Source organism: Ambystoma mexicanum, chromosome 8 (genome assembly GCF_040938575.1).
Source record: "Ambystoma mexicanum isolate Mex_15411 chromosome 8, UKY_AmexF1_1, whole genome shotgun sequence".
NCBI classification, from domain to species: domain Eukaryota; kingdom Metazoa; phylum Chordata; class Amphibia; order Caudata; family Ambystomatidae; genus Ambystoma; species Ambystoma mexicanum.
Window position 1 is genome coordinate 686,271,891 of NC_090929.1, and position 14,307 is coordinate 686,286,197.

At 46.4% G+C, this 14,307-nt stretch overlaps 1 protein-coding gene across 1 annotated transcript in view; it reads right to left on the reverse strand.

Annotated features, from left to right (window-relative positions):
• Nucleotides 1-14,307, reverse strand: part of HIF1AN (hypoxia inducible factor 1 subunit alpha inhibitor) — an 879,315-nt gene that overhangs the window by 325,580 nt on the left and 539,428 nt on the right. Inside the window, exon 6 of the mRNA XM_069610488.1 lies at nt 11,932-11,995. Within this exon, the coding sequence (XP_069466589.1) occupies nt 11,932-11,995 (64 nt within the window). The remainder of the gene's footprint in view (nt 1-11,931; nt 11,996-14,307) is intronic.

The following is a 14,307-nucleotide window of genomic DNA, read 5'->3' on the forward strand; positions in this document are numbered from 1 at the left end:
TTTCATTCAGAACTCTGGAAATACTACTGTTATATTATGTTTACTTGTTATATTGTATATTTAGTGCACCCCCCTTTTTCTATGTTTACTCATACGACACTTGGTGCACAAAAATACCTTGCTGCTGAGCCTTTCTTTAAATATGTAAATAAAGAAAGAGAAGCATAATGCTCGCCTCCGTGTCTTTAATAGAATCAAGACTTTCTAGTAAGTTATTATGGAAAATCTTTATTATCCTTGTTTCTGTGTTGTGCGTGGGGTTACATGACATCAATGGTAACTACCCATGACATATTTGGCCTGTTGCCACATTGCCAAGGCCTTGCCAGGCCACTCAAAGTATCCACTGGGCCTGGCCACTATACCTCCCTAGTGGGTCAGAGGACCTTAGGCCAAAACATGAAACATGGTTATTCATTATGTGGCCCTTCAGATTTTTGGAGATTTCAACTCCCATGATTGCTTATCCAGCTTAGTGACTGGTGAATTAATGGTGAATCATGTAAATTATTGTCCAAAACATATGCAGGGGCACACGATGCATAAACATGACCCAAAGAAATGTCCAGTGCTCCTGCACACCATCCAAAGTAGCCACTTGTGCCCAGCCCCATAAAGGGTCCAGCGGTATATTACTTCTCTTTTATAATGCACTGCATATACATTAGAACAGGTTTGTCACTTGCCCAATTTTAAACGTTCACCATAAAGCCTCTTCAACTAAAGTAACTCCCTGAATTTCAAGGGTTTGGATATGCTACATCTCACACCACCTGTAGATCTGAAATTTTTTTTTATATCACAGAAGTCATAATCAATATCAGTATCTTCCTAAGCTATGCACCATGGGATGTTGTTCTCCCAAATAACAGTCTATGAACACTGACCACTTTGCAATAATGAGGAACCAAAAAAAATATGTATGCGCTATTTGCAACATTTTAGCATACATTTGTAAAGGGTTTTCGCAAGAACCTTGTGCAGAATCGCACTACGATAATTTAAAATCATTTTCTTGCAAGAATGCAATTTTGACGTTATAACTAGAAATCACAGCTGGGAAAAAGTGATTGACACAGACGATTCATGCAAATATGACATTTAAACTCCTCCAAATGTATGCTGCCAAGTATGTTGGTGTGCGGTTCAAGACTGCTATGATGATGCAAAAATGTTTGAATAGATTAGTGGCGGGAGACAATGAATCATGTGCAGGTAGGGAGAGATGTGGTTGAATTTACAGGCATTCACAAAAGATAGGGGAGCAAAGCAGTAAGTTAACAGGGAAATGCCCTTACTTTATGTACTGGGTAACACGAGAAAATGGGGCAAGTGCCAACTGTGGTGTGATTTAGTGAAAACCAAAACAGTGTTTTCCAAAACCAGGCAAACAACCTGTTTTTTTGGATAAAACTACTGTGGTTGAGAGCAGGGTTATTTTTGAAGAAGACAGACAACTGCTGTGAATATTGCCACCAGCAGTAACAAGGCTGTGGAGGAGGACAGAAAAGGATAGAGTTGAATTCTAAATATCCCTTCCTCCTACCCTCATCTGTCCCTATGTAGCGCTGGTGTATCGCCTACAAACGGGATAGGATAAGAAGAAAAACTATTTACTTCTAGTTGTTGTAAAACATTCAGCCTTGTTTAAATCATGCCCATCAACCACTCTCTTCCACTATGTGTCTGTATTGAAGAGACAAATAGCCAGTGAAAAGATTGGTGCTTTAGTGGTTAAGTATACAAACATCCACTGGGTTATACATGGCTTTAATGACCCAGGGATTGTGCTTAACACTGTGGCGAAAACAGTCGTTGACTAACACACACTTCAAATGTTATCTACATGATCAATTGCCTGTGTAACAAAAAATACATAGGCATGACCACCAGATCAGAAAAAAAGCGAATACAAGAACATATGTCGTGCATAAGAACTGAACGGGAAAATGCCCCATTGGTGGAGCATTTTAAATTACACAAACATAAGACCAATGAAATTTCATGGACGATCATAGAGAAAGTGATTTGTCCGAGAAGAGGTGGAGACATGGCTAACTTGCTTTTAAAAAGAGAGCAAAAATTGATTTTTTTTAAGGATATTATAAGGCTGAATGTTTTACAACAACTAGAAGTAAATAGTTTTTCTTCTGAATTTACAGGCGCTTGTAATGAGGCAGACTGCAGCGTAGTGGACAGTCTTAAGGTGGGCCATATGCCTAGCTGGAAGCCCTTTTAAAATGGTGTTTCTACTGGCAGATATATAAAAGATTTGAGCACAGCGTTTTCTGCCTGATAACAAAAAGAAAAATAATCTACTGGAAGATGTGTACCAAACCACAAAAAGCCACATCTACAACACTTTGTGCCCAACTTACTAAGCAAGTACTTAGTTTCAGTGGTGGAGTCTATGTACCAGTTCAATGGACGCCCACCTTTTTAAGCTTTATATTTTGACCCAGTTGCACCGATTTTATAGCAGGATTTCCAATTTTGGGGGGGGGGGGCACAGGCTAGAAAACATCTATTTAAAATTTCATGCAATTACGTCAAACAAGTCTAGAGTGATTAGCAACAGAATTTAAACAAAAATCAATAAAACCGTAGGCATATTGAACACACATAGAAAACAATCTAGGTCAACGAATTGAGTAGGTGGAGCCCATCTACTTCACACACAGGTAATGTTACTGGAACACAGCGGTTTATACGCAACTTTCAGTTTTCAGAAAGCAGTTTTAACGCCTTGAAAACAACACTAGATTATCGAATATCTACAGCATACTACTAAAACGGATACAAGCACCAGAAAGAATGTTACCGGTAAGATTTGTTTGGCAATGTAGATTGCTAAAAAACAGCACCTTTTGAAAAATATATTTCATGGCAATGTCAACACTGAAATATTTTTTATAAAACTCATTGATATGACCCCATCCCCCCTTAATTTGGATTTCACCTAATGGGAAACCAACACTACAAGATACATTGTCCTTTGAGCATGGTAATCATTTGAAACAATGACCAGATTTAATTTGCCTCCTTGCAGATCTGTCCTTTGGTGCATGGATGTTTTTCACAAATAATGACATCAGACTAACTTTAACAGGCCTTGCAAATTGTTTTAAATCCCACTGATCTTCAGGTTGAGATCTTTCGCTTACATACTCTAAGAAAAATGCACTCTCCTCGGTGATGGGTGCCAAAAATATACCAGTGCTTTCTATAAAATGGTGCATATCACCATAAGCAGGCTTCATACTTGGTGCAATGCTGCCACCACAAGACCAACCATGCACAGTGAAATGCATTTGCCATTCACTGCAAACGAGGTTTGTCTACACTAAACATCAAGCACAAGTTTCAAACTTCCCCATGCTCGCCGCAAGGTCGAGTAGCATGAAAATGCTACTTGACCTTCATAAGCGGAAACAGCTACATATCATTCAGCAATGGACTAGCCAAACTCGGCTGTCCAAGACACCACCCCATCCCCTGTCCCAAACCTTTTCTGCCCACCCTACCACCTATCCCCCACCCTGTCCACAAACACCATACTACTAAAGCCAGCGCCACACCAGTTAACACCTCACCCAACATTCCCAACCCTATTAAAAATGACTACACCAACACTAACTGTAACCAGCCCAAACTACCAAGATACCGGCCCAAAGCCAACCCTGATCTTTCTACCTGCAATAACAGACTTGGCTCTAGACTCACACCACACCCAGCAAGTTGCCTGCAATACCTTTGACTAAGGGCACCAATAAGAACAACACTGACACTAGTAACACAGCAACTCTAAAAGGAGCCTTAATGTCAGATCCCTTGTTGCTCATCCCACTGAAATCGCCGACATCATCCTCTCAGCAGACCTCGACTTCCTTGCTACTAAAGAAATATGGTTACATGAGGCAGCAGGACCCTATCTAACCCTTGCTGTTCCCAACAATGACTCTATCCTCAGAGCAGATAGACCTAATGCTCACGGAGGAGGTGTAACATTCATCTTCAAATCCTCACTCGACCTTAGATTTATCGCCTCCCATCCATTAGAATCATGCAAGCATCTCACCATCAAAATACAAACCACCCCCAAGAGTACAATTCCCTTGCAACTAATATACAGACCCAGAGGTCCCACAGGCACCTTCGAGGAAGACATTACTTCTCTAATAGCCGAGAACTCTAAGCCTCTTTCACAAAATATCATTCTAGGAGACTTTAATCTAGGGTACAACGACCCTAATGACACTCCTGCCTTCTCCCTCACCAACGCCCTGTCGGAGCATGACTATACTCAAATCAACACACTACCCCACCCATCAGAAAGGTAGAACCATTGACTGGGTCGCAGCTCATAATTGCAATATCACCTGCAAAGCCCCCCAACCTCTTGCATGGACGGACCACTTCCTCATACCATTAGACATGAACATTAATAACCCTACTCCCAAACAATGCCCCCATGCGCCAGCTTGCTTAACTAGAAACAAGCGCAGCATTACGGCGGATACCCTCACACCACTGGTTCTCCCCTTCCTAAACTCGCTTCCAGCCACTGCTGACCTCAACCTCCTAGTCAGCACCTACAATGACGCCATGACAAACGCAATTGATGCCGTGGCCCCACTTAAGTTACGCAAAGGTAAACCTAGAGCGCATCTGAACTCTTAGTACACTCCTGAACTCAAAACTCTTAGAAAAAAGAAAGCCAGGATGGAAACCCTATGGAAAACAACCCCAACAGCCGAAAATAAAACTAATCTCACGACCATCTCCTCCGTTTACAAAAAAGAGATCATCCGCACTAAGAAGGAAGCTTACAATGTGAGAATTGACAAGGCAGGTTCCTCTGCAAAAGAACTCTTCACCATTCTGAAAGAATTAGAAAATCCTAACCCACCGACGGACACCTGTGTGAAAGATAAACCTTGGTGCACTAGCATCCAAAATGCCCTTGCCAATAAAATCATCGGCCCTCAATAGAAATGTAGGCTAAACAACTACAACTCTCCAACAGCAACTCCTCCACCCCCAGCATTTCCACCCCGACCAATACCACTTCGGGCTTCACCTTCAAAAAGGTCACTATACTGGAAGTCCAAAAATGATAGCATCCCTCAAACCTTCTAATCGCAAAGGGGACAGCTGCCTGGCCCAGATCATCAAAGATGCAGCGAGAGACCTATCCCCCTTCATCTCCAAACTTATAAACCTATCCTTCTCCACCAACTCTATACCCAACAACCTGAAACATTCATGAGTTCTCGCTCTCCTAAAAAAAAAAAACAATCCTTAGACCCAGCCATTCCCACCAATTGCAGGCCCATCACTACGGTCCCCTTCCTGCTAAAAATCCTTGATGGAGTTGCCTACTTGCAAATTCAGGATTACTTAGAATCCAACCAACTGTTAGGATTGCGTCAGTCTGGCTTTCGACCTCAACATGGAACAGAAACTGCCCTTTTTGACCTCAAAAGTCAGATTGATGACATCAAAGACAAAGGTAAAGCTGCCATCCTGCTCCTTCTAGATCCCTCAGCAGCCTTCGACCTGGTAGACCACCAAATACTCTGCAACCACCTCTCATCCGCTGCCCACTTCTCTTCAGCCGCAATGTGGATACAATCCTTCTTAGCAAACAGAACCATGAAGGTCTTTTCTTCTGCAGCTGCAGCAGACCCCATTCCCATTACCTGTAGTGTCCCACAAGGTTCTTGCGTTTCCCCCACCCTATACAATATTTTCACAAAACCTCTCTGACAAACTGGACCATCTGGGTGTCACCTACATCAACTACCCGGATGACACCCAGATACTCCTCACCATCTCTGACAAATATAAGGTCGACGTCACCAAGATTAACGAAATCTTCTCCATAATCCAGGCATGGCTGGCCACACACGCCCTCTGCCTGAATGATGAGAAGACTGAGCTCCTCCTAGTCAGATCACCCAACTTACAGAAACTCAGTCCTGAATACACCACCATCATCATCATCGATGGTAACACCATCCCCGTCGTTAAAAATGTGAAAATCCTAGGCTTCTAACTTGATGCCAATACCAACCTCTCTAAACAAGTCAACATGACCGCCTCAACTACCGCCTACACAAGGAACCTAATTCGAGCCTGCAGACCTTTTTTTATCCACTAACAGCTGCCTCACACTGGCCAGGGCTCTCATACAATCGAAGCTTGACTATTGTAATAGCCTTTATCTAGGCGCCAACCAAGGTATAATCAATAAACTTCAAGTTCTCCAAAACAATGCGCTGTGAGCAGCATTAAATATTCCCAGGAGAGAGCACATCTCCCCCATCAGAATTTCTTGTAAATGGCTCTCCATTCAACAAAAAAATGACCTAAAAACTGTGCCTCACCTACAAAGCATTAAACCAGCTAGCCCCCCTCCATCTCACCAACAAATTCACTTTGAAGCCGAACACCAGAATCATTAGATCCTCCAACACTCTTTGCCTTACTGTGCCCAGATTCCCCTCTAAAAGAGCCGAGGCTCAAGTTTCACGGTCCTCGCCCTTCAACTTTGGAACACCCTACCGTTAATCAAATCGACTGAATCCTTCCAATTGTTCAGGAAAGTAGTCATTGGTTGTCTACTCGACAAAACCAATCCTAAGTAGGACTAAGACCATGACTTCTGTATATACTGTACATACCACTCACATGTTTAACTGTATGCTCTAATCACCTCTGACTGTATATATTGTATATTATTTCCACAAAATGTATAACTGCAAATTCTATATATATATATATATATATATATATATATATATTGTATTCTGTAACCTGTCCTTAAGCGCCCCTTTACTCCTGGGTCTGGAGCGCTATACAAATAAATAAACAAACATAACATCTTGACTATGCTAGAGGGCAGTAGATTTTGCAAGCTCTGCTTTAAGTAGAAAAAATGATTATTTTCTTTGTATGGTTTCAGTTTCCAGTTTCATTTTCAGGCGATAGGTTCTCCTTTCGCTCCAGTTCTGAGAATTCTTGGGCTAAGTCAGGCACCTTAATTTTGATGGCAATATAAACCCCACTGTTTTACCCCACTGCTACTTCCCTCTCCTCTGAGCCACAGAAGAGTGGGCTCCATTTATCCTCTCCATTACTTCTTGTCTGAAGCTCTGAACATGCTAACACCATCGCCTGCAACACTTTGGGAGCACATCCGACGGTGCCAACACTTATATGAGGCGATTGAATGCAGAAATCAAATTTCTATACATTTTTTATAAATTTGAAAAAATAAATTAAAAAAATATCGGATGGTTGCATGGGTTCACTGCAGGAGCTAATCCCTGCATTTCCCATAACATGCTGTCCTGGAAGCAGCTCATTTTGTATATGAAGACTTGTGATCCTCACCAGGTGGACAAAGTCCCATTTCCCTCGTGGCGCTCCAAGATGGCTGGCTTCCTCCAGCATTGATCCTCCACCAACTGTTTGCTATGCTGCCCTCTGCTCGCTCATTCGCTGGGCTGCCTTCCTAGAGCCAATCGCAGGACCGGCAGGCTTTAGCCGGCCCCTTCCATCCAAGGCCCCCATCCAAGGCCCTCATCCAAGGCCCTCATCCAAGGCCCTCATCCAAGGCCCTCATCCAAGGCCCTCATCCAAGGCCCTCATCCAAGGCCCTGGCTGGGCATGTGGCCCCAATCCATGTAAGTGCTGGCTATGACATGGACTTGCTGGGCACGGCATCCTAGCCCCCTGGGACTGTGGCATCCCTCCTGCCATCACGTGAGTACTGACTGTTGGTCGAAGGGCGGCCTCATCTCTCCTTGACTTGTACCTGCCTTCCAGGCCCTTCTCGCTGCACTATCTCTGACTTATGTACCCTCACACGGAAGACCTATCTCTTATTTTGATTCCTTCCTCTATGTAGCTTCCACCACACTGCCCACACTTCTGTACTGCTGTGCTGTAACACCTGTCATTCGTTTTTAGGTTTGCTTCCTTCATGCATCGATTATGACTGTTTAAAAATCTAATTTCGGTGGCTCTCCTCATGCATGGATTGTGATGGTTTGTTTAAAAATGGAATTTAGGTGTCCTCCCATCCTGCATGGTTTGTCCTGCTAGTTAAAATCCTATATAATCCCTTGCCCTGTCTTGTCTATCCCTTGATCCCTGCCACTCCCTCACCTTTCAACTCCCACTGTTTCTTGCCATTCCCATTGCGTTTCCTTGCGCATGTACACCCTCCTGTCAACTCCTCCCGGGTGCCTCAGCTGCTCAGTCTGGTTAAGTGTAGCATGCCATGTTTCCCTTCATGGCGCTCTCCATCTCTCCAATCTTCTCCAACTGTTTCTCCATCTCCTACCCTTTACCGCTCACCACATCTGGCAGGAAGAAACTTAAGGAGGACACACCTGGCTCCAGCCCTGGCCTTCCTACCACTGACACCTCCCTCAGTGCTTCCACCAGAGAGACTCTCACCAACATCCTCTTCGGCATTCCTTCCCCTGACCTATGGACTCTTCATATAGTAGATCTGTTCTCTCCCTACTCTTCCTCACATCAATGGCACCCGTTGGGAGGTCCTTCTTGGCGCCTCCTCGCCCTCCAGGGTAATCATTAAAGTCTATCGAAATGGTACCGTCTTAGTACAAGGGCTTCAACCCAACCTCCTTTTTGATAGGCTCCTCCCTCGATCTCAACTTTCCACCTTCCTCCTCATTGACTGCCTTGCCAACTGCACCTACGGCCTCTCTGGCTCCCTTGCTAGTGGGGTACACCTTGGCTTCCTTGCCTCCACGTGGCCACACTGCCTCTATCACTATGGCTCCTTTGAAGTCTTCCACTATCCTGGCTCCCTCGCCCACTCAACCAGCACGGACCTTGTCCGCCTCTTCCACGCTGGTGCCCTTGCCACCCACTGCCAACACTTCTGGGACTCCCTTGCCCTTGGCGTCCCCCTCCTCCACAGGCTCCCCTGACATCTACAACTGTCCCTGCTCCCTTGCCTGCACTCCCTTCGGCTCTCTGCCTGCTCTTGTCTCCACCTCTGACAAGCGTGCCGCTTACGGTGCGGTGGGGACCTGTGCACACACCCCCCACCCCACCCGGTAAATCCACAAAAATAGCATCTGATCCATGCCGCCACACTCTTGTTCCGCAATCAAGCACTACTCTGACATCTGCCACCTCCTTGAACACCTGGACCTTGATGTTCTTGGTCTCACTGAGACCTGGATAAAGGACAGCTCTGTCACAAGTTTTGCCACTTCCCTGAAGGTTACAAGGTCCCAGGCTCAACAGGTCAAGAGGGGGAGTTGCCCTGATCTTTCCAGAGTGGATCCCCGTTTTTACCATTCCCATTCCAAATGCCTGGTCTGCAGGCTCTCTCCCCCCCCCCCCCCCCCCGTCTCCTCATATACTCTGGCCACCTTACATTGGCCGCTTGGCCACTCCTCCCTCCTCTTCTCAGAATGGGCCGACTTGGCATCCTCTCTCCTGTCCTCTGCCTCTCAACTCCTCCTGCTGGGGGATCTCAACATCCATCTCGAATTTCCTGACTCTTCAGGAGCTTTCCACAACCTAGGCAACTCGTTCTCTCTCTCCATTCTACCATGTGGTCCAACACACACTGATGGCCGCACCTTGGATGCTCAGACATCTCTCTCTCGATCCCCCGACTACTCCACGCTCATGGACTGATCACTCCCTTCTCTCCACTCACTTGAAGCTCTCTTCTCAGTTAGCGCCGACACACCCTCCACTGCCTCCCACCTACAAGGTCTTCCGACACATGAAACAAGTGTTAGTGGCTGCCTTTGCCTCCACCTACTACCGTCGTCCTACTCTTGAGGCGGAATCCCACCTTGACACAGCCCCATCTAATTTTCCCCTAACCATCTCCAATACTCAACATCCTTGCCCCTGTCATGAGGGACCGATGGAAGGCTCCCAAAAAAGTGTAACTCTTGGTACAACTCTGTCCTAGCTGACCTTAACAGCAAGTGCAGGGCAGCCGAAAGAAAATGGGGATCTTCAGGTGCACCCTCCGATAAGCTGGCCTGCCGCCTTCTGCAAAGGCAATATAGACTCTGCAAACAGCGCAATAAAAAGAGTCCATATTCAAGCCTGCATCTGCGCGGCTTCGAACAATATGGCCAAATTCTTCTGAATCTGTAAGGAGTTGGCCAACCCTGCGGCAACATCATACTGTATTGCACCCACCCAGGGCATCACAGATCAGGCCCTGGCGTGGCTCACGTCCTCCCTTTCTGACCGTCCTATCCAGGTGGAACATGTGTCCTTTCTCTCCGCTATTACTCTCTCTACTTGTGGTGTCCCTCAGAGACCTAATCTATCCCCCTGGTTCTTCAATGTCAACATGGCCCCGTTGGCCCACAATATCTCTGCCTTTATCTCCAACTTTCAGAGCTATATTCCTGTCTTTCTGCAATTCAGTTTTGGTGTGCTGCTAACGACCTCTGCCTTAATGCCAGCAAGATAGATCATCCTCTTTCCAACTCACTCTGGCTAGCCTCACTTGGTCCTGCACCACCACCCACCAGTGAGACACATTTTTCGACTCCACTGTTTCCTTCTCATCTCGCATATTCGACACGTCCAAAAAGTCCCACTACCAGCTATACCGCAGAGGTATTCTACCGTTTCTCAAATTCCCCCAGAGGCTAATTTTCTCCAGATCCCTGGGTTCTTTCCAGGCTGGACTACTGCAACAGTCTCTTTATCAATCTTCCTACTTCTACTTTCCCGACCTTTTCAACTGATCTAAAATAGAACTGGAAGACTTGTCCGTGCCCTCAAGCCCAGGGACCGCATCTCACCAGCGCTGAAATCTTTCCACTGGCTCCCCGTGGCTGCAAGGATCAAGTTCAAGACCCTCTGCATATTCCACAAGGCTTTCCGGGCCAGGGCCCTTACTATATAGATTACTTTCTTCCTAAATACACTCCTTCTAGAGCCCTCTGCTCGTCGTCCTCCAACTCTGTGGGTGAGCCGTTTCTCCAAACAGAGGTTTAGGGGTAGATCGCTATCCTCTGCAGGTGTCCCCCTCTGGAACAGCCTACCTACCCCTCTCTGTCTTGAGCTGGGCTTCCTCAAGTTCCAGAAACTCCTCAAGACCTTCCTCTTCTCTTCCTCTTCCCTGCTAACCACCTTCTCTTTCTTGGTCTGCTTCGCTCCCTCCTTCGCTTACCCAACCTGCTCAGTTAGCAGACTGGTCGCCTGGTGCACCTCCAGAGCCTCACAGGTTCCAGGTTCCCCCGCCAGTCCTGCATTGCCTCCGGGCCCTGCACTCTGCCTGGCACTACTGCAAAATGCTGCATGATGGGGACATCCAGTCTGCACTTATCCGTGGCCCCGCTGGGCTGGGGGCACTTTTCCCCCTCCCCCCGCACTTGACTAATGTTCGCCAGACCAGTACTGTAGTTTATTCATCTGTATGTTCCTTTCCCTCTTCCCACTCCCCTGTTTTTCTCACCTCACGTTTTGTCAAACACTTCACTAGTAGACATGCCTCTGGCCTAGTATGCTAGTCATTGCTGTTGGATCATTCGGAATCTTTAAAGCCTAAGAAATAAGACTGTATTCCTTTGTTCCTTTCCCATCTTGAAGTGCTTTGAAGCACTTCACTTGTGTAAAACCGCTTTACCAATGAACAAATACAATCTCGTCTGCACCATGTGTGTTATTGTGGAATAACATTTCCACCACTCCTAGTCTTAAGTGTTACTTTGTCTTGCAGCTGTCAGGGCTTCTGTAATGCTATCCTGCCATATTAGAATTGCACTTTCAAGCATTCTGTTCTCCTGTATTTATCAATGGGAATGCACGGTCAGGCAACGCACAGCATTCAGTTCGATTGGTTCTTTGCCAATTCTCAGAGCCATATTTTAAAAGATAGCTGCTGACTGCCGTTGTACCCACCTTGTACCAGAAATTGACAGTGATCGTCGTTCCACCATCCATCAAGGACTCAATATGATGCCACCTGTAATAGATAGATGAAACACTTTAATCACAGTGGTTTGCAGAAATGGAATGCATTAAAATATTGCTATGAGGAAAAATTATTACAATAAATTATACGGCCAAATTTGAGCATCCTTGTGATTCTCAGCAGTTTCCTAAAATCCTTAGACATGGTCACCAACAAACTTATTTTCAGAACAAAGAAAATGCTACTTAAAATGACAACTCGAGAAGAGTAAATTGAAAAAAGTAATGTGTAGACTATAAAATAATGCTTGCATTTAACGTCCACAAGCCTGCTCCACTTTATTACACTGCGATTTTAGAAATAGGAAACACACCCGATTCAGATATTCCGAAACCACTTCCAGCTACATTCACGGGTACATCAGCAACGTAACCAAGTGAAATTTCAAGTTTAGCTTTGATACTGAAAAATCCTGGATCTTTCTTACTTTACAACCAGATGGAGACTAGAAAAGTGGTCTTCCATATAACAAAGACTGCAGAGTGGATAAGTTCCAATGGCAGTGTTCGAAATTTCCAGGAGCTGGGAGCCATTTAGCTCCTGCTTATAGCCAAGGGGAGCCCAGTTATCTTTAAGGAACAAGTTACTTACCTGTAACTGTTGTTCTCCAGCATGGGTCTGGCATGGATTCACATGCTCCTGAATATTTCCCGTCAGGCTGGTAATCCTCGGTAAAGAAAAAATCTGTTTCGTTTCTGAACTGTCTTTCCAATAATAACCAATCACTGGGCTCTGGTTCATACTGCCCCCAGCCAATGACTGCCCTCTACCTAAGCCCCTCCTCTGGGAGCTATCTTCGGATTTGGTAGCACGTAAAGTGGCAGTAGGACCAAGAGAAGAGCCACAGAGGGGTAGGAGGGAGTGTTCGCATGTGAATCCATGCCAGACCCATGCTAGAGAACAACAGTTACAGTTAAGTAACTTGTTCCTTCTCCAGCATGGATTCACATGCTCATGAATACAAGAATACATAGCAGTACACACATGAACAACCACGGGAGGTGGCAAAGCTCAACAAAGCATTTCAACAACTCAACAATAAGCATCTCTTACCTCCTCACCAGGTCCACCTCAGGCGAACAGGTTGCGCAGCACTGCCTGCCCGACTCTGGGCTCCTCCCTGGAATCCCAGTCGACGCAGTAGAATCTTGTGAAGGTGTGGGTCAACCTCCACGTAGCAGCCCTGCAAATGTCCAGCAGGGGGACACCAGAAATGGTAGCAGCAATCGCTCTGGTTGAATGGGCTCTCGGACGGCCCGGGCAACGGTTGGTTTGCCAACCGGTGACAGTGCATGATGCAGCCAGAGAGCCATCTGGAAATGGAAGCCTTCGAGAGGGCCTTCCCTTGGTTCACAGGTCCAAACTTCACAAATAGCTGTAATGTCTTCCAAAGGGTCTTTTTGTGCGGTTCACGTAGAACTTCAGCGCTCTAGCCACATCCAGCAAGTGCAAAGTCCTCTCGGCCGGCGACTAAGGTGACAGGAAGAAAACAGGTAACACCAAGGGCTCGTTGAGATGGAAGTCCGACGGCACCTTGGGCATGAAGGAGGGGTGCGTCCTCAGCACTACCCTTGTCTCGTGGAATGTCAGGTATGGAGGTTTACAGGAGAGGGCCTGGATCTCTCCCACTCGTCGAGCAGAGGTGATGGCCACAAGAAACGCTGTCTTCCACGACAGGAACTTCAACGGTGCTGAACGTAAAGGCTCGAATGGCAGCCCCATGAGCCTGCTAAGAACCACTTTGATCTCCCACGCCGGGGCCAGAGCCTTCACTGGCGGGAATGACCGGAACATTCCTTTCATGAACTCATTCACCAGGCAATGGAACCACAGAGATGATCGCCCCGGAGTTCTGGTGTAGTGGGAAATCGCCGCTAGGTGGATTTTGATGGAAGCATGAACTAGCCCCACCTTGGCCAGCGACAGTAGGTACGGCAGCACTTGAGGGGCCGTAATCCGCAGAGGGTTAATCTTCTGTGCACAGCACCAGACACAGAACCTCTTCCATTTGTGTCCATAGCACCTGAGAGTCAAGGATGCCCTGGCCTTTGGAAGATCCTCCTTGCAGTCCGCCGGGATATTGTACCCTCCGAACTCTAGTGCTGCAGGAGCCAGGCCTGCAGGTTCAGCGATCCTGGGTCGTGGTGGAGGATGGCACCTCCTTCCCTGGCGAGAAGATCTGCATCCGTCGGTAGTTTGACCGGGGGGGATGCTGACATGTCTAAAAGGCCCGGGAACCAGATCTGCCTCGGCCACGCCGGTGTGACGAGGATCATCCTGCACTGGGACCGTCTGAGTTGACT